Source organism: Hetaerina americana, unplaced genomic scaffold, assembly GCF_022747635.1.
Source record: "Hetaerina americana unplaced genomic scaffold, ioHetAmer1.1.p SCAF_2, whole genome shotgun sequence".
Taxonomy (NCBI): domain Eukaryota; kingdom Metazoa; phylum Arthropoda; class Insecta; order Odonata; family Calopterygidae; genus Hetaerina; species Hetaerina americana.
Genome location: NW_027286763.1, coordinates 3,189,148 through 3,213,521, shown reverse-complemented (window position 1 = coordinate 3,213,521; position 24,374 = coordinate 3,189,148). Strand labels below are relative to the sequence as shown.

General features: G+C 35.2%; 2 protein-coding genes across 3 annotated transcripts in view; one reads left to right on the top strand and one right to left on the bottom strand.

Annotated features, from left to right (window-relative positions):
* The window catches only part of Rab6 (RAS oncogene family member Rab6), a 40,039-nt gene extending 34,393 nt beyond the window's left edge, over positions 1 to 5,646 (bottom strand). The window contains exons 1-2 of one of the 2 annotated variants that reach the window (XM_071584563.1): positions 5,418 to 5,646; positions 107 to 165 (exon numbers count right to left, since the gene is read on the bottom strand). In XM_071584563.1, the coding sequence (XP_071440664.1) occupies positions 107 to 165; positions 5,418 to 5,487 (129 nt within the window). In that variant the 5' untranslated portion in view covers positions 5,488 to 5,646. The remainder of the gene's footprint in view (positions 1 to 106; positions 166 to 5,417) is intronic. The other variant, XM_071584564.1, reaches the window with a different exon arrangement.
* Positions 5,647 to 6,907: 1,261 nt separating this feature from the next.
* Positions 6,908 to 24,374, top strand: LOC139687519 (dynein assembly factor with WD repeat domains 1). The gene is made up of 8 exons (XM_071584712.1): positions 6,908 to 7,008; positions 7,081 to 7,203; positions 10,884 to 11,068; positions 13,020 to 13,149; positions 14,450 to 14,609; positions 23,468 to 23,602; positions 23,713 to 23,805; positions 24,270 to 24,374. The coding sequence occupies exons 1-8, from the start codon at positions 6,908 to 6,910 to the stop codon at positions 24,372 to 24,374; spliced, it is 1,032 nt and encodes a 343-aa protein (XP_071440813.1).

Below are 24,374 nucleotides of genomic sequence, written 5' to 3'. Positions count from 1 at the left end.
TTGATCGCCTTGTTTCTTCTTTCCCAAACCATATTTTACAATTTAAAATATAAGTAATAATATATGATATTCCTAAAAAAATATGGCTGAGTCAAATATTACTCACCTGATAAGTGTTATCAAAACTGTCATACATAAATCTAGTGATTAATGATGTTTTTCCAACTGAAATAGGAAAAGAAAATTACATAAGTAATTGCCATACTCCAACAGTATCATACTCTGGAGAAACAGAAAAGCATTGATGCATGCATAATTACAGTTAAAGATGGTCACAGAATCACCATTGGCATTCATATTGCCCACATGGTTGAGATTAATTAGTTTGACTTAATTTTTATTGAGAAATGTGATCATAGTGAACACCGGTTGCGTGGGAAGCTCTTTAGGGATGCATAACCTATGCCCAAGCAAAGGCGAGTCAGACGGATAGAAATTATAATAACCTTAATTACAGCGAGTATATGGTCATTGAGTGGGAGAATTACAGCATGGAAATGTACTTGGCTACACCCTAAGGCACAATGGATTCTTGAAGAACACAGTGGAAGGAATAATAAGAGGGAAAAGTCCCAAGAGGAAGGCCAAGGGATAGGAATACATGGGACAAATGAAGAAAGTGCATTGCAAAAAATACCAGGAAGTAGGCCAATTAGCATCAGATAGTGTAGAAGATGGAGGGCTGCAGCAGTCAACCAATCATAGGATTTAACGACCAATGAAAATGATGATGATGGTTATTGGGAGCGTGGCATTCCACTACGCTTCTGACTGGAGTACCAAGGTTCAATTCCAGATGACACTTCCGGGCATCCTCGGCTACACCAAAGAATTGTAATTGTTTGGCACTAGATCTTCCAGGGAAACCACAGGTTGCACAGACAAAGCAACTAGCCCTCCATTCCTGATGCATGGATGTCACACACAGAATATGGGCTTAGTACAAGTTGATTCCAACAAACCAACCTTCTTTCCAGTGATGGTTAGTTATTATATGTGCATTTCATTTAATCATTACTTAACTTGGCCACTTTTGACACAAGAAAACTGGTCAAAAGTATTAAAATCTTAACAGAACATAAAAATCATAATAAAAAACTATCAGTCCTCTTCTATTTAAAAATAATCATCCCTGATCGCATATATTCTTAAGGAATCAACAATTTCCTTGTGCATTCTTGAGTTATTAAAAGCTTGAGTTATTAAAACATTCTCATAATGAGGTACACACACATTTTTCAGGGTCAAGAAAGATCTATAATAAGTTTCTGAGATGTAGCACAGCAGTATTACTTCTAGTACAGCAGGCTTCCAAAGAGGGCTCAAGAAAAGACAAAGGGTGGGTTCAGCTTTTCAAGAGATGACTGACATGTACGGAGAGGTCTTTCTTTGAAAATATTTTCACTATTGTTCGTTTAACAAAGAAAAATTGAAATTTTGGTAATAGCATACATGACACAAATTTTCCTTTTACAGTGGGAAAATACCAATTTATTGCAAAATGACTGAAAATATCAATCAAATCCCTCTGAATTGCTACATGATAGTCAAAAGACTAGGAAACAGAAATATATTGGTTAGTCTAAAAATGAAAGAACCACTCAACTAAATTCACAGAGCCTGTACTATAATTTGTACCAAGGGTGAATTTTAATTGCAATACAATTATTAAAAATGGGAGAACAGTAATGATTGCAGAACAAGGGCAGAAGGCATTAATCTGGGAAGCTTTCATTTAAATTTTGACTGTACTGTAAGATACCTCTAACCATCTTGCTCACTGTTTCCATTGACAGATGCACCTAAACTTTTTCCACGAATGTTATTGTTGCCATGAAAATTCACAGTAATCAACCTGAATGTTGGACTAATAAGGGAAATATCTCATCAAACACTAAGCCAGACTACATTTGAAATGTATGCATATGGAGAGTGAGGACCAGTTGCTCTCCCTGCTCACAGTTTCCCAGAGAGATCTGACACCAAAAAAAAGTGTAAGTAAAACTGAGGGTGTCCAGAGACATCCCCCCTGAATATACCCAGGGCCCTTTGGTCAGTAGCCAAGAGCTCTTACCACTGAACTACCTTGTCTCATTCCAGGCCCTTATTCAGTAAAATCAACTTTTAATTATGGTTGCTATTAACATTAAAATTATTCGGGCTGAATACCTAGCTTTTGCTGGTTAACTGGAGGAATACGTGGATATGCAATATTATTCTCTCACATGATCAAGGTATGCACATACGACGAAGCAGTAGTATGATCCCACATAATAAAATGCCACTCAATAGTATCCCCTCATTGTATACGCCATTGAAAAGATCAATACATATATTACTCATATGCCAGGCATCATTTAAAACTATGATTCACCTATTACATGTAGCTAACTACTTTAGCTAAAAAATGACTGCACATATGTATCTCATGAAAGTAATATAAAATTGAATTATAATAGAGAAATACTCCATTTATAGTCCTACCTTTGAAATGTAACCTTTCCGAAAAAGTATAAAATTTGGCCCTGGCTGGAATTGTAACATCAGCTAAACAGATTAGAATTACCTCTGACACTCATCCACATTTTATATCTATATTTCCTTTGCAAATAAATACAATTTTGTCACCATAAATCTTTAACTTCATCCTAAACTTGAACTCGAGCCAAAGCAATGCCCTTAGTGTTTTCATTACAGTTTATTTGCCATTAGCATATTCCAAACTAATCAAAAAAAGGAGAAGATTTCAATTAAGTCTCATACTTTGTTCTTCTTGAAGGAAGAGTAAAAAAATCTTATTTCTCTTTAAAACTACATATTTGACCTAAATTCTAAATCAAGTTTAACACTTGTTAGTTAACAATTTCATATTTAAATAAAAGGAAAATGTTCTCCAGAGCATGTCTTCCCCTTTTCCATTTCCTTGCTATGGGGAATATTTAGAAGCACTTGGAAACAAGCCAAGGAAATCCCAAGCGATAGTAACAAGTTAATCCTAGGAATCTATAAATCCTGAAAATTTGAACAAGATTTTTACTATTAATGGCTTAGTAACTAAGTCATCGAAAGCAGCATCACGAGCATACACATGATCTCTCCTCCGTATCAACACCATCTTCACTGTTGGGTTTGGCATTTATTGAATACACATTATACTGTGCAACAATGTCAGAGTGTAAAAATCATTCGCCTTCCCAATCAAGGTGAATGATTTATACACTCTGAAATTGTTGCATTGAAATGCACATTAGCAGATGACTCCGTTAAAAGTTACTGTAGCGGCATCTCCCGCAGTTTCTTTGGAACACATTATACTATCTAATTAGGTTTTTCTAGTATATACTGACAACAGCAACCTTTAAGAAAACAAAATCCAGCGTAATAAATAATAGGATCCTTAATTTATTTAATAAGTGCGAATTTTATCCTTTAGAACTGTAAAGGAAGTAATGCGACAGAATTCAATTCTTAACCAAGAAATGAGAAATTATTATTACATTATATTTCACTGCTTTTTACTGACATGATATTTCACTACTTACCATAATTTCATTGCATTTCAATAGTTAGTTAACACAAGTTACTGATTTTTAATTTAAACTACAGTTCTCCAACTTGAATTTGGAATTCTATGGAACCACTCCTTAAACAAATGCCATTAGTTTAATGAGAGACTATTAGATGCTAGTAAAAATTTCAGCAGTGTAAATTTAAGGGGCAAGTACCACTGATAATGAGCTACAATAATCGTGGGTAGCATTACATCAGTTTTGTCTCCACGACACATTCACACTGGTTATACCACTTCAAAATCTAGGTGAAGTCATATCCATGCATTTAAAAAGGGTGGTATTCAGATATGGCACTGCTTTCATTGAAGTGCTTTACTTTTACCCATGAAAAACTTGTGATCATTTTTAATGTCAGTCCATGATTTAGCCTGCTGCAGAAATAACGATTCCCGGGTGAAAAATCTACCATGAACAAACAACTCGTATAAAAACAAGGTCACTTCTTGAAGAAGTAAATGTATCACGTTGGAAGAATTTGGTAGCAATTGAACATCATACTTTAGTATACGAGAAGACTTACAACTAAACAAATTTGAGAATAAGAGACAGCATATGAGTTACAATTTCCTGATAGAAGAAAAAAACCCCAATTTGCATGCCCCTGTCTCTTAAACCTGCATTCTAACGAAAATCATAGAATTACTACTAATTGACTGAAGTAAATGGATCTTATTCGAGCACAAAATTAAGACAATACAAATGCTGGTTTGATAAATTGAATACGACAAACATCGTTAACAGATTGATTCACCTTCCTAACTACCCACCATGTTTCTATTGGGTAATAATTAATAACAAAATTAATAATAATATCTTTAAGTGTTCATAGTACAGGATTGCATACGTATGTATTACCGATCGTGAATATGGTACATTTTGCACTTTAAAAAAATATGCGAAGCATTTAACAATACTATGCGAAGTAATTCTCAACACGAACACAAAAAGAAATGGTGCAGTATCCCAGAATAAATTAGACCAAAAGGAATAGTCAGAATATTTGGAGCAGATAATCAACGAGCATTTATCTTAAACATCTACATAATATGCAAGTCCCGTGATTTCATCAGAACGTACAAAATGCCGCACTATTGTTTTCGGTCAGCTTTCAATTGCCTTCGTCGCAATATTTGATTCCTATCTATTGCTCTTCCATTAGGACACCTATTAGTTAATTAAACACTATGTACAAACACGTAACACCAATATTAATACAATTGTACTAATTAAAAAGCTTAACTTAAAAATATACAATTTACACGCACAAATAGAGATAAAAAAGTACACTGAACAATGTATAAATGCATAGTAGTAAGCAGTGAACACGGGCTATTTCGTGTCGACGAAGAGTTAACTGTATTTCTTTCGGCGCATTGACATATGCAAAGAGAACCAACAATTTAACTTTCCAATAAATTCTAGAAATAAACCCGAAATATTCACTACATCACTGTATCCATCTTCTCAACTTCCCTATTAATCAGCAACGGTAAATCCACATCACATTTCCCGATTCCGAATGCACAATGAGTATTGAAAACGCAGAATATCCACAGGAATACCGAGAGAACTATTATTAAAATAATGAGAGGTCATAATTTGGCATGGTATAAATTACGCGAGAATTGTGAACCTTTAGTTTAAGGTGATATCAACTTGGTTGGTTAATACAAAGGTAGTGCCCACCATCAAAGCCATATTGATATTTCTGACACAATATCCTTCAGTTTACTTTAAATTATTGGACTAAACTACACGATTCGGAATAATTTTCTTAACTCTAAAACACGCATAGGCCTTGCAATTTCTATAATTTGACAGAATCTTTAACAATTTGACACTCACCACTTTGCTCTCCTAAGAAAACCAGCTTAAATTTTCGCAGTGGATTACCAAAATCTCCAGATGAAGACATTTTTGCCACGAAATAACCCTGTATCAACGGACCCAAATAACTAATCAGTAAAACAAGACCGCTTCAAAAGTTAGCAAAATGACATCCGCTCTGCCCAGCCCCGAAGACGACGGTCCGCCACGTTACAGGACCTCTTCACTCCTACACAATGGTGACGTCACTCAATCCATGATTGAATCTAGTTCGATCTAGTTCCACCATTGGTCGCTTCACTGGGTCAGGCCAGGCAATTATAGAGTAGGAACCCCATACGTCAACGTACTCCGCCATGTTTAGGACAGAATAATAAAGTATCGGAATTAATTTACAGGTTATCATTTAATAAGCTTTAATTTTCTATAAAACCTCACAACAAAAAATTTTTAATTTTTTAAATTCATAGCATGCATATAAAATAATCTAAAACCTAAATAAAAATTCTGACAACACGGATCTTTCCCGAAACGACTTCATAGTACTTACTCTTTTCGCCAGGAAAACAAATGAAAATCATCTCATCGAAATTATATAAATAATTGCGTTGTATATTCAGTCGAAATATAATTTTCAGATCAATTATTTAAATATAAATAAAGAGTATCAGCTGTCATGATTTTTCTCCCAGGACGTCCAATGTAGAAAATTACTCCAAATTTCATTGTAGTTCACGGGAATTCAAAATTTGAAAGGAAAACTCCAACAAAAGAGTGAAATAGTATCTATTAAACTACCATGCCAAATATGTGTCAGCAATTACCTGTCACGGAGATGATTCCTCCCTCGACGGCCCTTGCGGTCTTTTGGGGGGAGTACTGCCGACCCCCCGATTCAAACTGGCGCCCTCTGTTGCCCGGCAACTGGCCACTCAACAGCATTAGTTCGTTGTGAATATTTAGATTTTTAGGTCGTTCTAATGATTAATCAACCAACCCTACGATCGGGAAAACATAGTGGATGAGATGTGTTGCTGCTATTTTTATTTTTCAGTTGCCAAACTGAGAAGTGATCCCAGCTTTATTTCACCCAAGTTCATGCGCTGGCGTTAATAATGCGGCTGAAGAGGATATTTTTACGTTACCACCCCCCAGGTGGTTGTTACAGAATTTCAAATATTCTATTTAATTAATAATTGCTAGACAAATAATTACTAAATATAATAAGATAACTTGTTATGAACAGGGATATGCTTGGAATACATCCAACAAGGGACCACGAAGACCAAAATGTTCGATCTTTTACATTTGTCAGAAAGGTAACATTAATAACTTTATTTAAGATAATTTAGAATTATCTTTTTCCAATATTATTAGCGTATTATTGAACTCTGTTGCCTTTCAGCACAGATATATCACATCTAGCAGAACAATTAATCAAAGATGAACCACTATTTAGTACAAATGTAAAAAGTCAGTTGATTCAATCCTTAATCACGTTAAAAGGCATGAATTGCAAAAACGATCAACATTATTTTCAAAAGGTGGCTACGTTTCAACCTCACTTTCTACCCATGACCAATGTAGCACTCAACAAACAGGCCAAAAAGTAAGCTCTTTAAGTTTTTCAATTAAGTTTTTCGCTATAAATTCGTAAATTTTATAATGTCTCATTGAATAGATTTATTTCAGGAAGTTATGACCGAACTTGTAAAGTTTGGAGCGTTAACAATGGAAAGGAAGTTTTTTCTTTAAATGACCACAAAAATGTTGTTTGCTCACTGGCATTTAATGATCCTTTTGGGTGAGATATTTTTCAGAAATAATTTGATCCTTTTTAGAGCTTATTAAACAATCATAATCTAATGCATGTTTGTAAAATTTTGCATTAAATTAATAATTTAAATATTCGGAGTTTTTTATATGCATATTATTGCTTTTTAAAGATCACAATGCAAGATAATGACATGGAGGCATCACATTTTCATTAGCGCTATTTTATCTCCGAATTAATTATTTCACACCAGCCACTTTTTGCAGAAATCAATAGCAACCAATTATAAGTCTCATATCAATCTTTGAACTTCTTTAGTTAACCTTGCTTTAGGCAAGAAGCATTTTTATGGCAATCATAGTGTCATTAGCAATTGTCCTAATGGTAAAAAGGCTTCAGACGTAATGTAGCTGAAACCAGAGAAGTTAACTGAGGCTCTGATGGTATAAAGTCATTACTTATCCAAAATTTGCAATCCAGTGGTTTATTTAATCGGTACTTCATTTCAAAAGTGGTTAGATTTTATTGACCATTTGCCATTATGTAGGCAACAACTTGCATATGTGAAATTCTTGACGTATTGTGAATTTAGATCTGAATTACTAACTGATATTCAATGAGCTCCCTCCTGAACTGCCAAATAAATTAAACTGTGACAAAATTATATAGGGAGGTCCATAAGTCGACAGACCTATTTTTGGCTTATAGGGATGTCTTATAAGATCCAAATTAATAGGCATTTACCACTCATCTGGGTATGCCGTTTATATACGTCATGAGGAGATTATCCCTTGGCGGGTATGCCGTGTATATAAGTCACACCGATTTTATGTTCATTTTTGATGGTAATGCCGTGATATTCCGTCACACAACTACTGCCACTCGTATATTTATCCAATGAGTTCACTTTCTACCCAGTGGATGGAACTTCAGATATTTTTTTGTGTACCAACGCGTCTTTTAGCGAAGCTGTGTCCCTATCTTGCGGGTTGCATTCTCATTGCCCCTTGTATTTTAATTTTCTCCGATTTTCACGCAAAAGTATTTTTTATTTTCCCTCTGCTGCATGTATTTTATTGAAGGCTTTGCTATTTGAAAGAATTTTTTTAACACTCAGTATTTTTCAGTTCTCACTTTTTAATCTTTACTGGATCTGTTGAATAAACAACTTCAGGCTTTGCTACATGTAATATTTTTTTGCGTTTGTGTTTTAGTGAATACAATGCTCAATAAATGAATAACACAATGTATCTTTTCAATGTTCTTTATTTCCACACTACTAGTCTCAACGCTTAGGCGTCATCATCTGGTACGGGTGAATGACACCTAAGCGTTGAGACTAGTAGTGCGAAAATAAAGAACAATGGAAATGTACATTGCGTTCTTCATTTGATCAACATGAACTTCCACAAAGTTGAGCTTGAAACAATTGAAGACCATGTTATTTAGCAATCTTTTACTTGCATACAAATACTGCCTCTTTCCTAGGCAAGGAAAATATTGTTATCTCGACGGCCCGAGCCGCGAGAAAGGTCATTTTACTGCACCCTCTTCTTTACCTAGGAGTGCATTTTTTCCGATAGGGTTTATTGTTTCTCTAATCTTGTAATCTTTCGCAGATGGTGGTCTGCACGGTTACTCTCTATGAGTGGGGTAACTGATTTGGATATTTTTAGCTACCCAGGTTTTCCTCAACTGTGGTACAAGAATATGGGTGGGGTTGATAGAAGCGATGGACTAATGAGCATGTAAAAAATTGCGAGAAATCGAACCAAAAAATACTATTAAAAAATATTTCGGCACTTGAGGGACATGACAATGTTCGATGCTTATGCCATTTATAAAAAGATTACGGGGAAACTGAATTGAAAAAATTTCTAATCTAGCTTGCTGAAATATTGATACCGAAGTATGGAAAAAATGGCCAAGTAGTCCAAGGAAGGCCCCTGAGCCATGTCGCCTTACCGAGAGACATTTTCCTGATACTGTCTCCCTGCCAACTAAAAATTAACCTCGGAAAAATATGTATTATGTGCTACAAAGCGGGGAAAAGGAAGGAAATAAATTATCGGTGTCCTGTTGGTTTGTGTCCTGCTCCATGTTTCAGAGTATTCTATTATCAAAATGATTTATAAAAATAGATATTCATTGAATTTGAAAATAAATCGTTTTTTTGGTGAGTAAAACTAATAGATGGACAGCAAATTCAAAATAATGGTCATGATTTACCATGCAATTTTTTTTTTTAGAATTTCACTTCTCTTCATGTTTGCTTCAAACAATTTCATTTTGTCCGGTAGTTTTTATTTTTTGTTTGATGGTCATATAAAAAATGAAGTGTTTTTACGTATAGTAATGGGGTCTTGTAATCATTTAAAATGTTTTTATTAAAGAAGAGTAGAGATTGAAAATAATATAAGTGTAATGTGTGTGTTTCCCTGTTGCCCCTTAATTTTATAAAATTTCTAGCATTGTAATTTACATACTGCCTATTTGTCGAAACATCCTGTCACCATTGATTAAACCATATATCTCAAATAACATTCATTTTATGCTAGTATTTTCATTGATTGTACGAAGAAGTAAATTTTTATCGTTTTTCACTACATTAAATAATAAAGGTTTATCATTAAAATAAAAATTTAAACCAAAAATTTCATCATTACAAACTATCACTCAAAATATTTGTTTTGTACTGAAAAAAAAAATGTTTGGGTTTAATCATCCTACAACAAAAATAGAAATTAGGGCTCAGCGTGAAATTAAATACCCACCACAGGTTGGACATGGAAAAATTAAATACCCAGATGATGGCTTAAAGAATCATTTTTCAGCAGCTGAGAGGAATTCATCCTGTACTGAATTTTCCATCAATAATATCCATATGTGGACTTCTCTATCAACAGAGGAGACCTAATATCACAATACTTTCAAATTTATTTGAATTTATCCATGTACTTTGAATTTCAATCCTCCTTTTATACTTTGCTCCCTGGATGCCTATTTTGATCCATGTGCCCCTGGTATCCCTATAACCTCATGAATTTTCATTAGTTTTCCAAGAGACTATAACCACCAGAGTTGGCATGGCACCCACGCTGAAGCAGAGCTTGAACTCATGGCCCTTGGGCCACCCGACATTTTACCCATCCCACCTCCCAAACCAACATTGAAACTTTCATAATTGACTAGATTATATAAATATAAAAAAATCACCACACACCCACAAAAATTCATTTCGAGAAATATTTTGACCAGAAAGCTAAAAGCTAACTACCTCAGTAGACTTTCAAACGAGGCTTCCAGATGTTATCAGTAAGGTTTAGAGGAAGTAATTAAAACGTAATCAGTTCATCGAGAGTGTTAATTCATCATTTATTCAGAAAAATTATAAAATCATCACAAGAGCATAAAAAGAGCCTATTGTAAATTTTATTGCAGGGTGTCACAACTAAAATGACCTATTTATATACACTCAATAAATCTTAATAATATGACTTGCATAAGGTATTTATTTTTGAGTGAAAATGCTATCACCAAGGACATACTACTTGCCCCATCTACCTTCTCTGTATAAACGCACACCATAAGTTATATGCAATATACCAATTTTACTGGCATTAATGACAAATATTTTTTATTGGAACTTTAGTATTTATTGAGAAATAAGAAGTATTTTACTATTAATGAAGATATGTAATGGATTTCAGAGATAAAATTTTGACTGGATCATTTGACAAGACTGCACGTCTCTGGTCAGCTGAAAGTGGAGAATGTTATCATACTTTGTGGGGTCATACAGCAGAAGTCACTACAGTGCAATTTAACAAACAAAGTACCCTCATTGGAACTACATCAATGGACAGTACAGCGCGGCTTTATGAATTAACCACAGGTAGCAACTGAATACCCACAATTACATTTGCTGATGAAGCAACTTGACTTTTTTCAATGCAAAATATATTTCCATCCATTAAAGCTTACTTTATACTGGAGATGAATTCCTATGGCTTATTGATGACTTATACAAAAAATAGCTACAGTAATGTTAAAACTTTTAATGCAATTGTATTTGCCTACTCTATCAACAAAAATACAAGCCATATATTTATGCTGGAAATACAGACATCCTTTTTTTTTGAAAACCAACTATTAAAATAAATGAAAAACTCTGTATATTATTCCATTAAGAAGAAAATGATAGAATATCACTAGTTTAATTAAAAGCTGAGCTAACGAACTACAGTCTATGTTCAGGTCTACATGACACTACGAAATCATATGAAGATATAAATTAATCACACCTAACACTTGGTTTGGACATCATAGCTGGTATAAGCATGCATGGAATATGCCAGGTGACTTGGGAAAGAACCGACTGCAGATGTATGTCATGGTTAGTTACAGATTTAGGAAGTGTGATTTATTAGCAGTTTCCTAGGAGGAGATGCAGATGATTATTTATAACTAATGAAATGTAAAGTCAGATTCAAGTGGATGAAACAGAAAAGACGGTAGAGAAAATGGAATGTAGCATTAGCCGCAGAAACTAGAAAGGAGTATCAGCTGGTAGTAAGTAAAATAATGAATGTGGAATGGAAGATAGGAAAAAGAGAAGACAAATGAGAAATTATGAAAAAGAGGAATCAAAACCCATAAAAAAAACTACAGGAATGTTTAATAGGAAAAGGAGAAGAAAACTGTGGATTACAGATGAGATGATTAGAAGATGGACAAGATAAGGAAATGGAAGAATGCAATCACACAATTAGTAGAAGAAAATACAAATAGTTGAATAATAAACTGGGGTGGGAAACTAATAGAGTGAAAGAAGTGGAGTGGAAGGTGGAAGACACAGTGCAAGGATATGGAGTGTTTATGGAGGATGAGTGAAATGAAGGACACAACGGACAGAAAGGCGAAAGATCAATCAGGAAGTAAGAAGGGAGAATCCATGCAAACAATCAACAGTAAGTCCAGAAAATTATTACTTGAACCAGAAAAGATTCAAGAGAGATAGAATGAATAAATAGAGGAACAATATGGTAAATACATTAAACCAGCAAGCTTTGGCATAGAATGAGAATTTGATGACATACTCCATGGGAAGATAGAAAGGGTATAAAGGGCATTCAAATCAAATAAGGCTGTGGGGATGGATAACATCACTGCGGAACTGCTTAAGGGGTTAAGAAAATGTGGGAAGTAGAGCCTATATGGACCAATTCATGGCATCAACGAGGAAGGAACCTGGCAAGAAGATTTTTTGAGTCCAGTGTTAGTTCCCATCTCAAAAAAGGGAAAGGTGGTCATATATAAGGACTAGAGAACAATTACATTGATTTCACACACAGCTAAAGTAGTTCTCAGGGTCATCAATCAAAAGGGATGATGAGCAGGGCAAATGACTACCTATGAGATGATCAGTCTGGGTTGAGGAAGGCAAGAGGCACACTTGATGCCTTTGCACAAATGAAAAAGTACTGCTACTAATAGAGAGGAATAGGGAGTACAATTAGGACATATTTGCCTGTTCTGTAGATTTTGGAAAGGTGGTTGGTAATTGACAGAGTGAATTGGGTAGAATTAAAGAAAATAATATAATAATCAAGGGATGTGTGACTTATTAGCGAACTGCATAAGTCTCAGATTGGTACCTCCACCACTGCTGACTCATGTCTTTATTACTCTCCCTGTACTGCTATCTATGTACCCCACTCTTATAAAGGTATCTATCTACCTTGTTCCTCAATGACTTTATAAATATGTTCATCCCATGAAATAAATCAAATGACCTGATTATTCAGTTTAATGGAAGCACCTATATATATATTTTCTTATTTCAGGTCAGCAACTAGCAGTTCTTCCCAGTGATGGAGGACAGTTCATTGCATTACATTTTGACAAATCTGGAAAGAATCTGATAACTGGATCTTTTGATGGAAACATTTCAATTTGGGATGCAAGAAATCACATGTACATACTGATTTTGTTTTAAAATTCAGACTATATTCATATGTTCCTGTTCCCGATTTGACAAAAATTGAATAGCTATCACACCTCAACACTTCACAAGGAATGCAGATAGTTATTTGGCCAATAAAATAGTTTCTGATGTCAATTAGTGGAAAATCTTCACATTGAAATTAAGAAGAAACAACTTGGCTTTTCCACATAGAAATTTTTTTATTTACGACCGAGGTTTAATTATGGTATGGCATCGTCAGGTTTAACCCGATGATGCCATACCATAATGAAACCTAGGTCGTAAATAAAAAAAATTCTATGTGGAAAAGCCAAGTTGTTTCTTTTCAATTTCAATTGGGCCAATATTTGGAAATTGTATGCAACTGCAAACTGTGTTAAATTAGAAGGTTGCAAAAGGTTACATCTATGTAACAAAAAAAATTTTCTTTGGTCAAAACCAAAGAGTTTGGAAATGTATTTCCACAGTAATCAAAATTTAAACATTATCCAAAACTTCAATGCAATTATACAACCCTAAAGTATTACTCTATCAAGTATAACTTTAAAGTCGTGTTTTCTATAACAAAACTATTTAGACACTTGTTCATTGAGATGTCAAAATCAGGGCAATTTTGTGCAACAATATCACTTGCATACAAATTTTAAATGAAACAGAAGAGGAAGTTACTAACATTATTTACTAGGCACCCATTTGAAGAAAGTTTCCATATGACCAGATATGATGTATAGCAAAATGTCATTTTACCTTGGCACAATCCTTCAATGTGACTCATGAAAGACGTTTAAGATTTAATATTGAAATTGGCTTTACATTATCATAATGGGTGTGTCATAATACATCAATCAAAATATAAAATATGGGTATCTAGTGCTTCTAGAATGGAAGCCATTGCTTGTTTTAGTGTCTTGCTATTTTTGGTGCCAAAACATCGAAGGAAGAATATTATCCATTGCCAAATTCCAAAGAAACTGCCGGAGATTGCCGTAACAGTAACTTTTAACGGAGACATCCGCTAAAGTTTAAGAGGATGCCTCGATAGCTTAACTGGCTAAAGCACTCGACCAGAAATTTAGGGATCTGGGTTCGAATCCCGGTCAAGGCAAATGATTTTTACACTCTGAAATTGTTGCATTGTAATTATCCATTGCCTTCAAAATTAAGTTGACCAACAAGTGTGGAACTAATATATATTAACTGCCTGTAACAACATTCACAAGTTATATCTCTGTCATGGGATGCATTATTGGTGCTATATTACATTCTTAACTTACGACCCACCCTTTTCAGAAAAATTGGTACAATATCAGGGCATGAAAAAGAGATAACTAACAGTATTTACAACAATGATTGCAGTCTTATAGCCAGTAGCTCTGCCGATGGCACAGCAAAAATATGGGATGTTCGATCATCAAAGTGTCTTGGAACAACTGCTAAACTGACTGCCGAGGTACGTTACATTGTATTATAATCTTACTTTATTTCAGAAGACCACCGTTTAATGGCAATATAATTCATTGGAATGAAATCAAATAGTTGGATGTTGTCTGATTAATCAATCAATATCCAATATTCTAAATCAGGCCTGAGTGTTATGGCTTAAGGTATAAGATGAATTACGCAAGTGCGTAAATTGGTTATCAACAATGAAAGAGGAAGAAATTAAGGAATGGTCGGAGAGAAAAAATATAGGAGTCATATCTATAGGAATGGTAACTCAAAAGCCAGTCTTCATGAATTACCAATCCCTTCAGACCCATACTTTTTTCCCTTATCACTCCTTTTTTTCTCTATATTTTACAGTTTATCACCATTGGATTCACAGATTTAATTTTAACTAACATCCATTGGGTCTCTTATCATATCCTCCTCGATTCTTGACTCAATATAGAGATCAATTTTTTGGGTGAATGTTGCAATGTCTTTGTTCACCGTGTTCATTGCTTCTGCTGGTGAAACCATTATCAACAGTAACAACAAACAGAGTAAAATCTGATGCAATGGAGCCTTTGAAAACTATATATCATGGAAATCTTTGCACCAGCACCAATTAGTTTTACATAAATGACGTACATCTATTCTTCCAGGGTCAAGTGAGGTCATGTTAAATTGAACAAAGACAGAAATACTACCTTGATCAAAAATTTCCCGGAATTTATTCAGAAAATTAAAAATACAAGTTTATTCATCTAAATCTATATTGTCCCCTTCAAAGTAATCCCCATCGACTGCAACACACTTATGCCAGCGCTTGATCCAATCCTCGAAACATTTTTTATATTCGGTTTTCGGTATGTCCATCAGTGCTTCCTGCGATTTTTCCATTACTTCCTCTCGGCTGCTAAAACGCGTTCCCCGTAATGGTTTTTTAACTCGATTGAACAGAAAGAAGTCACAGGGAGCCAAATCAGGTGAATTCGGTGGCTGTTGGATGGTATTTGTTGCATTTTTCGTCAAAAAATTACGAATAATGATAGCACTGTGCGACGGTGCGTTATCATGGTGCAAAATCCACGAGTTTTCTGCCCACATTTCTGGTCTCTTTCGGCGAATTGCTTCACGCAAACGTCTCATAACGCCCAAATAATACTCTTTGTTTACTGTCTGGCCTTCTGGCAAAAATTCATGATGCACTACACCGTTGTAATCCATGAAAACCGTCAGCATTGCCTTCTTTTTTGACTGAAAACGACGTGGTTTTTTTGGTCTCGGCTCATTTGGTGAACGCCATTCACTTGCCTGATGTCTGGATTGCGTGTCGTACTCATAAACCCACGTCTCGTCTCCAGTAATGATCCTTTTGATGAATGTGGGATCGGATTCAGCCTCGCAAATCATGTCTTTTGCGACGTCAACACGGTCTCTTTTTTGCATGAAATTGAGGTCTTTTGGCACCAACTTTGCTGCTACACGACGGAAACCCAAATCATTAACCACAATGTCTTGGGCGGATCCATAGGCAATGTTCAAGTCCTCCGCTATTTCTCTGATGGTTAATTTGCGGTTATTGACCAACATTTCTTTTACTTTATCAATTTTTTCACCGACTTTCGATGTCGATGGTCTGCCACTGCGTTCATCATCTTCGATTGACTCACGACCACTTCTGAACCGCTCGTGCCACTGGTAAACGACCGTTATTTTTAGAGTATCGTTGCCGAAACACTTTTCCAACATTTCCAACGTCCGTGCGCCACTAAATCCGTTTTTTACGCAAAATTTAATACAAGTTCGTTGTTGCAAATTTAAATCCATTTCTGAAATTGTAAAAAATCGCCAACACACACAGAGATAGATGTACTCTTGGCTACGTAACTTTTGCAAATGTCAAGTTATGACACTAAGATTTAAAGGGAATATCAACAACAGATGTACCAATTTAACAAAAAAACAGAACTCAAATCGGAACGATGGGAGCGCCACGCGGTGGTTATTCCGGGAACTTTTTGATCAAGGTAGTATGGCATATTTGATAGCTATAAATGCACATTCAGATATACAGGTATCTAGAAAAACAATGCGGCAATATGCAAAGTATTTTACAGATCTTAGAACATCATTACATGTTTTTATTTGCTGATATTTTAAATTGCTATCAAATGCAATATCACTTAAAAATAATAAGAAACTTGTACAAAACTACAGGTTCCCAAGGCTCCCTCTATCACCTCTAGTGGTCAATGGTGATGAAGTATTTTAAGCAGCTACATCCCACCAACCACAATACTCTACCCGCAGGTTGGTACAGAGAAATACATTTTTGTCAAACTTTTTTCACTGTCCTTTTTCCCAATAAATGTTTCACTGATGAAATTGGATGATCACCTAATAGTTTTTCTACATCAATCTTCCTCTGAATTAATACTAAACCCAGGTGTAGGGCATCAGACGACTGACTGGAGGGCCCGGGTTCGATTCCCAGGCAAGCCTCTTTAGGTACCTGCAGCTCCACCCACCCTATGTGATTTTTCGGGTGCCAGATCTTCCTGAGAAACCATAACCGGCACAAGGAAAGGAACTGCCCCCCCTACCCTGACGTGTGAATTTCACAAGCTGTTCAGCTTAGTACCGGGTGAACTCCACAATCATCTCCAAAACCAACCTTTGGATTGAATACTGTGTTTTGGCTTTTTGACAAACAAAATACAACAGAATAGTTTTATTTAACAATAAGGACTTATATAAGGAATATTATTAAATCCTCATTTTAAATCTTAGGTCTTGCAGTCTTAGGTCTTGTACGGTAAAATCCACTTGAATGTAATAATAATAATAATACTTTATTCATTTTAAAAATGGTACAACTATATTAAATGTCATCAATATAAGTATTATTTAACATATAAACATACTTTCTTAAATGTGATGAAAATTGTCACAAAAGAATTCATCCAATGAGTATAGTGGGTGAGCAAGTAACCAGGTATATACCCTATTCTTGAAACTCTGGATACCATCTGATTTCAACTGAGTAGGCAGATAGTTATACAGTCGTATGTTCATATTGTGAATGTGTTGTAAGTTAATGACAATCTACAATAAGTAGTATTTAGATTCGATTTACTTCTTGTGGAATAGTTATGGAGGTTGGATCTTAATTGGTAAGTTTCTAGATTAACTTTCACATGAATCAGAGCCTTAAAGATATACAAACAAAATACAGTCATGATTCTATGCCTAATAAAAAAAGGTTTGCAGGAATCACGTGGTGGTATATTAGCAAGAGAGCGAATAGCTCTCTTTTGCAGTAGCAAAATTTGTTTAACATGAGGGGAATGACCCCATAACTCAACACCATAATTCAAATGACATTGAAAGAAGGCATGGTAAAGTGTTAAATGGTACTCATTGGAAATGGGAAAGTTGAGATTTCTTAACGTATAAACAGCTTTACTCAGTTTATTATAGGTCTGACTGATGTGAGCCTCCCAGTTAAGTTTTGTATCAATATAAATCCCTAATATTTTAACAGTTTCAACATCAATTATTTTTGATTTTAGACTGTAAACAATATGCTGAGTTTTGTTAGTATTTAATTGTAAATGATTAACATCAAACCATTCCTTAGCCTGTTTTTGGGTAGCGCTAGATCGTAACTTTGCATCTTCTGGATGTTGACACTTTTGCACAAAAGTAGTGTCATCAGCATATAAAACAGATCTAGGTTTCATATTACAGGGCAAATCATTAATCATGATAATGAAAAGTACTGGGCCAAGCACAGAGCCCTGTGGTACACCACATTTTACTTTAAGAGCTGCAGATCGACAGCCATCAAGTTCAACCAATTGGTGGCGATCATCCAAATATGACTTCATTAGTTTCAGTGCAACTCCCTTAATACCATAATATTCTAGCTTTGTTAGTAATATTGAATGATTAACACAGTCGAAGGCCTTACTAAGATCACATAGTGTCACTGAGACTGATTCCTTTTCTTCAAATGCATTAATGACATAATTAACTATGGACTCTACTGCCAAAATTGTAGATTTCCCAGATCGAAAGCCGTACTGGGATTTGGAAAAGAGATTATTTAACTCAAAAAAATTACATATTTGATCTTTCATAATAGCTTCAAAAATTTTACCAAAAACAGGGACTATGGAAATGGGGCGGTAGTTAGCTAAATCATCTTTATCACCTTTCTTATAGACAGGTACTGTTTTGGAATATTTTAGAGCTGTTGGAAAATCTCCTGTCTCAAAACATAAATTGACTAACATTGCTAATGGTTCCGCAATGAGCACAATAATGTCCTTTATTAGGGAGTTAGAAAGACCATAAATATCCTTACTGTTAGATTTTTTAACAGTCGATATAATATCAAGTGGAGTAACAAAATTCCATTTAAAATTTAAATTATTCGGAGGAAGATTTTGCAGCATATTATCAATATTGGCAGCATCAACTTTTCGAGAGAACAAATTGTCTTCAACAGCTTTTAAGAAAAAATTATTTACAGCATCTAGGGTGAAAGGAAGATTTTCTTTTCCATTACCATGACCAACTTCTTGATTGATTACACTCCATGCTGCCTTTTGTTTATTTTTTGCATTCAATATAAAATCCTTGTAAGCATTATTTTTTGCACACCTAACTAAATTATAATAATCTCTTTTGTATTTCAAGTAAGCCTCTTTGTCATGCTGGCTTCCACTGGTTTTGTAAGAGTGGTAGTAACTAAGTAAATCATTTCTAAGAGCTAATAACTCCCCAGTATACCAGAGATTTTTTATATTTTTAGTGGGGATAGAGTTTAGAATTTTTTTAGGAAAGCATTGCTCAAAAATGCCTAGGAAATTACCTAAAAAACTTGAGAAACATGTTTGTTCTACAGAGTCTGTGGAAAAACCATGCCAATCAATACAAGATAGAAGCAGTTGGAAACTCTCTAATCCTTCTATTGTTATGGGCCTCACGATTATGGTTTTACCTCTATTTGGATATATCTTTTGAGTTATTTGAGTATTAAAAGTGAAGCTTATACCTTGATTTATGATGTAAATCATTCCAATAAATTTAACTGACAGTCATAAATAAGGTGTGACCAAAAAACGGCAGGACTGATTACATTCTGCGCAAACCGTTCAACGGATCCAAACGAGACACAGTGCGCCATCGAGCGACACATCTGACGAATGAAACGAGAGGTGTTGTGTTTGTTTACGTCGAGTCGTTACGCAGCAGCAGCGGTACGTGTCTTAACCTGTTCGTCGCCGCGTTCAACGGCAGCAATGAAGGAGCTAGAGGAACAGCGTGTGTGTGTGAAATTTTGTTTCCAACTTGGCAGAAGTGCTGCGGAGACATTTGGAATGATTCATCAAGCCTTTGTTAATGGAGCTATGAATCGAAGCCAGTGTTTTGAGTGGTACAGTCGTTTTAAATCGGGCAGAACCTCGACAGATGAAGATTCGGCTTTCCACTTCGACAGACCCCAACCATGCCAAATTGGGGAACGATGCGGGCAAATCGCCGTTTAACTGTTAACGAGATAGCCGAAGAAGTGAAAATTAGTTTTGGATCCTGTCAGACAATTTTGACAGACATTTTGGCACGACGCGTGTCGCAACAAAATTCGTCCCGCGGGTGCCGACTGATGAACAGAGACAAAAACGTGTGGGCATTTGTCAGGAAGTCCTGGATCGAGCCAATGCTGACCCAGAGTTTCTTAAAACCATCTTAACCGGTGACGAAACCTGAGTTTATGGTTATGATGTTGAGACGAAGGCCCAGTCTTCTCAGTGGAAACATCCTCATTCTCCGCGACCAAAGAAAGCTCGCATGTCCCGGTCCAATGTGAAGGTCATGTTGGTGTGTTACTTCGATTGGCAAGGGCTGATTCATTACGAATATGTCCTTCAACGTCAGACCGTCAACAAGGATTTCAACTTAAAGGTTATGAAGAGGCTGGGGGTCGCAGTGAACCGAAAGATGCCTTTTCGTTTCCAAAGTTAAAATCAACTTTGAAAGAGCACCGATTCGACTCTATTGTGGACATTAAAACTAATTGTATGGCGTACCTGGAGAGGGTCCCTAAGGCGGCTTACGAGGCAGGGTTCGGGAGCCGGAAGGCATCAAGTTCGATTAAGCTGTATCCGTCGAAATAAACAAGTTATAAAACGAGTCCTGTCTTTTTTTGATCACACCTTGCATACTAATAATAGCTATATTTTATCTACTCAGGACATATGAATACATTGCTTTATTGTGTTATGTAATGTGATGAGGATCCTCTTCTACATTCATTACTTTGATTTACTAAATTAAAAAAGAGATACATATATTGTTTATAACAGACATTGCCTGGAGAAATAGTTTTCAGGATGTTTTCACTAGGTAATTCGTTCGTCAAAAAAGAAAAGAGCTAATGCTTGACAGGACTCTAGGGAATTAGGCTTGATATGGCTCAGGGTTAAGGTAGTACTAGAGATAATCAGCAAAAGTGTGAAGAAAATGGAAGATGATGGAAGAGATATAAGGAGTGCCATAGCAATAGCAACCTCCGTAATAGAAAGAAAATAGAATGCAACCAGGATATACTCTTTCCTTTGTGGAACCAGAGGTGGTTTCCAAGAGAGTAAATGGGTAGAATTAATGAAAATATTGCAGGAGATAGGAGTAGAATGTAGAGAGAGACAATATTTCTGGAGCATGTACCTGTCACAAATTGAACATGCATGGGTATGGGATGAAGAGGAGTCAGGATAAGGGGGATAAAACAGGGATGTCCACTATCACTCATTCTTCTCAAAATATAAGCAGAGAAAATGATGAAAGAGGGGGAGCGTATAGGTGGAAATGGGAATGCAAGTAGGTAGGGAATTCATTAATTCTGTTAGCTTACATAACTGATGGACCTTTATTTAGCCAGTTGATAATCTAAAATCCTACAAAAAATATTGCTAAACCATTGTGATAGAAATGCGGTAAGAATTTATGTGATAAAACAAAGTACTATCATCTTCTCCAGAAATAGGAAGATGTTAAAAGTTAAGTAGTTCACCTTTCTTAAACGTATTTCGGATGAAGATGGTTGAAGTAGTTAGGATATTAAAAAAGATTTTACTAGAGGAATTTTTTACGAGGGAGTTGATGACAAGGGACTCAAAGAAGGATGTCAAGAAAATAATGGCGAAACTCTCTTTACACAAGGCATTGTTTTTTTGTGGCACAGACACTTTGTAGTTGTTGATGCAAGCAGATAGGCATACGTTGGAGGCTTTCAAGATTTGGGTGAGAAAATAGAGATTAGGAAATAAAATGAAGGAAAGGCAAATAGATGAAGAAGTACTTTGCATGCTAGGGAAGGAGGGACAGTAGTTTGAAGAAATTCAAAGGCCGCAACAAAAGTAAATGCAGGCATTTGGCTGGCAATGGATAGTATAAGACTGGCAGAAGGGAGAATGTTAGGCAGGGGGGTTTGTGGGAGGAAAAGAGTAGACATGTTGGACAGAATGCACAATTGCAGTAACGTTCATTGTAGAGAAAGGTTTCATATTGAGTGAAGCTTAGAAATGTAACAGCGGTTATTGTCTGTGAGTCTATCTAAAACCTTCCTTAACTAAAAGACTGCCATAGTAATAAAAATATGAGCATCTACCTTGAAAACTCCGTATAGGCATTAATTAAAATAATACACAGGTTAAAAATATATATAACTTTATTTCTTTTAAATAATGTGTTTTGCCATTTGAATTTTCTAAAATTTTGTCAAAATAGTAAAGAAAAAAATGGATTGCAACATCTTATTAAAGAATGCACAAAAACTTATTCAATATTTACAAAATGAATTAGAATGAAAAAAATAACTTGGCAAACTCTTTCACCAAGGTGGAAGCTATTGGATAATGACTGTTATTGAATAGACTAATTCTGATGTATAGTATGAATGGAGTCTTTGGTACTATGGCAAGCCGTAGGATCATTTAAATTATATTTTACCCCAATGCAGGCCTTGAATACCTTGCAATATACCTTTGATTTTGGCTCTTAATTCCAATCACGTAACTACCTCACCTATATCCAATCCAACAAAAAAATGCTTTCAAAACTTACTGCACACTGTAAGTTAAGTACCTGTTCTTTAAAAGCTTGTCAATCATGAGAAATTTCTAATGATAGTTGTATTTGGGCATAAGTATGTAACAGTATCCACTGTAATTGAGCTATAGGCATGACAAATGACAGTGGATCTCCATGGAAACTGACCATTAGAAAAAGAATCATTCAAAATGTATATTTGAATGTAGTGATAGCAATATTTTGAGGTATTTCTGAATAAGAATCTTCAAAATTTTAGCGACATAACTTATGCAGAGTCCACAAGACCCAGGGATTGCCAATGGCTAGGATGTTGATTGCTTCTTAAGCAGAGGAAGGGATGGGCAAAGTGGGTAATTACCCGGGAGCCCACACCTATGCAGGAGCCCTGTCAGATCTGATTTAAAATAGTCCACAGAAAAATATTCTGCAAGTCATTATGAAGTGTTGGGAATCTCCAGACTCAATAAAATCACACTTTTTAATTTAAAAACTATGTTATTAATGCTCTCTTATACACCAAGTCAAAATAAGAATGATATTCATGTATTCAAGAAGGAATGTATAAATGTCCATTTAAAAATAAATGATATTTGATTTATTTTAGAATTAATCATCTAATTTAAATTTCGAACACTATTTAAAATTACTTGAAAGTGTGACATTTTGAGTTACAGCAGTCTGGTAAAGGGGCAGTGATAAATGTGATTCAGATCAAATTTCCAAAGTCACTAAATTTTAGCATGTGATTCTTTTCAATAACAGATGTTGGATTTGACTTTTGATTCAAAAGGAAAACATTTAGCAACCGCAAGCAGTGATGGTGGTGCTCAAGTTTGGGATGCCAAAACCCTCCAGTTGGTATCAACGATGAATGGCCACAAGGACCCAATTCTTAGAGTAAGCATATAAATTGAAAATAAAACAAAAAATATTTGATTGTGTGAAGATATCTTTCTCATATCTCTCTGCTAACAAGAAAGACATAAACTTTTACTCCATTTACGCAGGTTTGCTTCAGCCCCAAGGGAAATCGCCTTTTAACTGCAAGCATTGATTGTACTGGACGGTTATGGAATGTAGAAACTGGAAACTGCTTGCAGGTGATTTTTTTATGATTTTATAATTTAAGGAGAAACTTAGTAACTATTTAATTTGGCTTAATGCTAAATACCGTATTTTCCCATCAATAACGTGCACCCAGAACTTAGTAGTTATCATGAATTTATATAGGTATCGCGCACCCAGGGCTTCATAGTTATCTTGAACAAGTATAGATGCTGTGCATCTGTATATAAATATATATACATATGCGTGGAAAAATTAAGTATAGTGTGTGTAAAAATACGTTTATACCGGATGTGTGTTTAAAAATATGTCTAAGTTTGGATTTTTTCAGTTTTCATTATATACAGGATGCAAATCGTCATTTTTTCGATCATCTGAACATTTTTGTATAGATAGCGCGTGCGTTATCGTTGGGAAAATACTGTACATACATATTTCCAATGAATTTATTTTAATGTAGCACTTCCATGAACATCATGAAAACCTATTCATTTTCCAGATTTTGGATGGGCATTCAGACAGTGTCTTTTTCAGCCAATACAGCAATAGTAGTGATTTAATTATAACAGCTTCAAAAGATGGTGTTTGCCATGTATGGAGATGA

Bases quoted from the DNA above. Each gene is read 5' to 3' on its own strand.
- LOC139687519 (XM_071584712.1), top strand. From the start codon at position 6,908: ATGAATTGCAAAAACGATCAACATTATTTTCAAAAGGTGGCTACGTTT. The intron at 7,009-7,080 runs GTAAGCTCTTTA...CTCATTGAATAG, and splicing joins CTCAACAAACAGGCCAAAAA to ATTTATTTCAGGAAGTTATG. The intron at 23,806-24,269 runs GTGATTTTTTTA...TTCATTTTCCAG, and splicing joins AAACTGGAAACTGCTTGCAG to ATTTTGGATGGGCATTCAGA.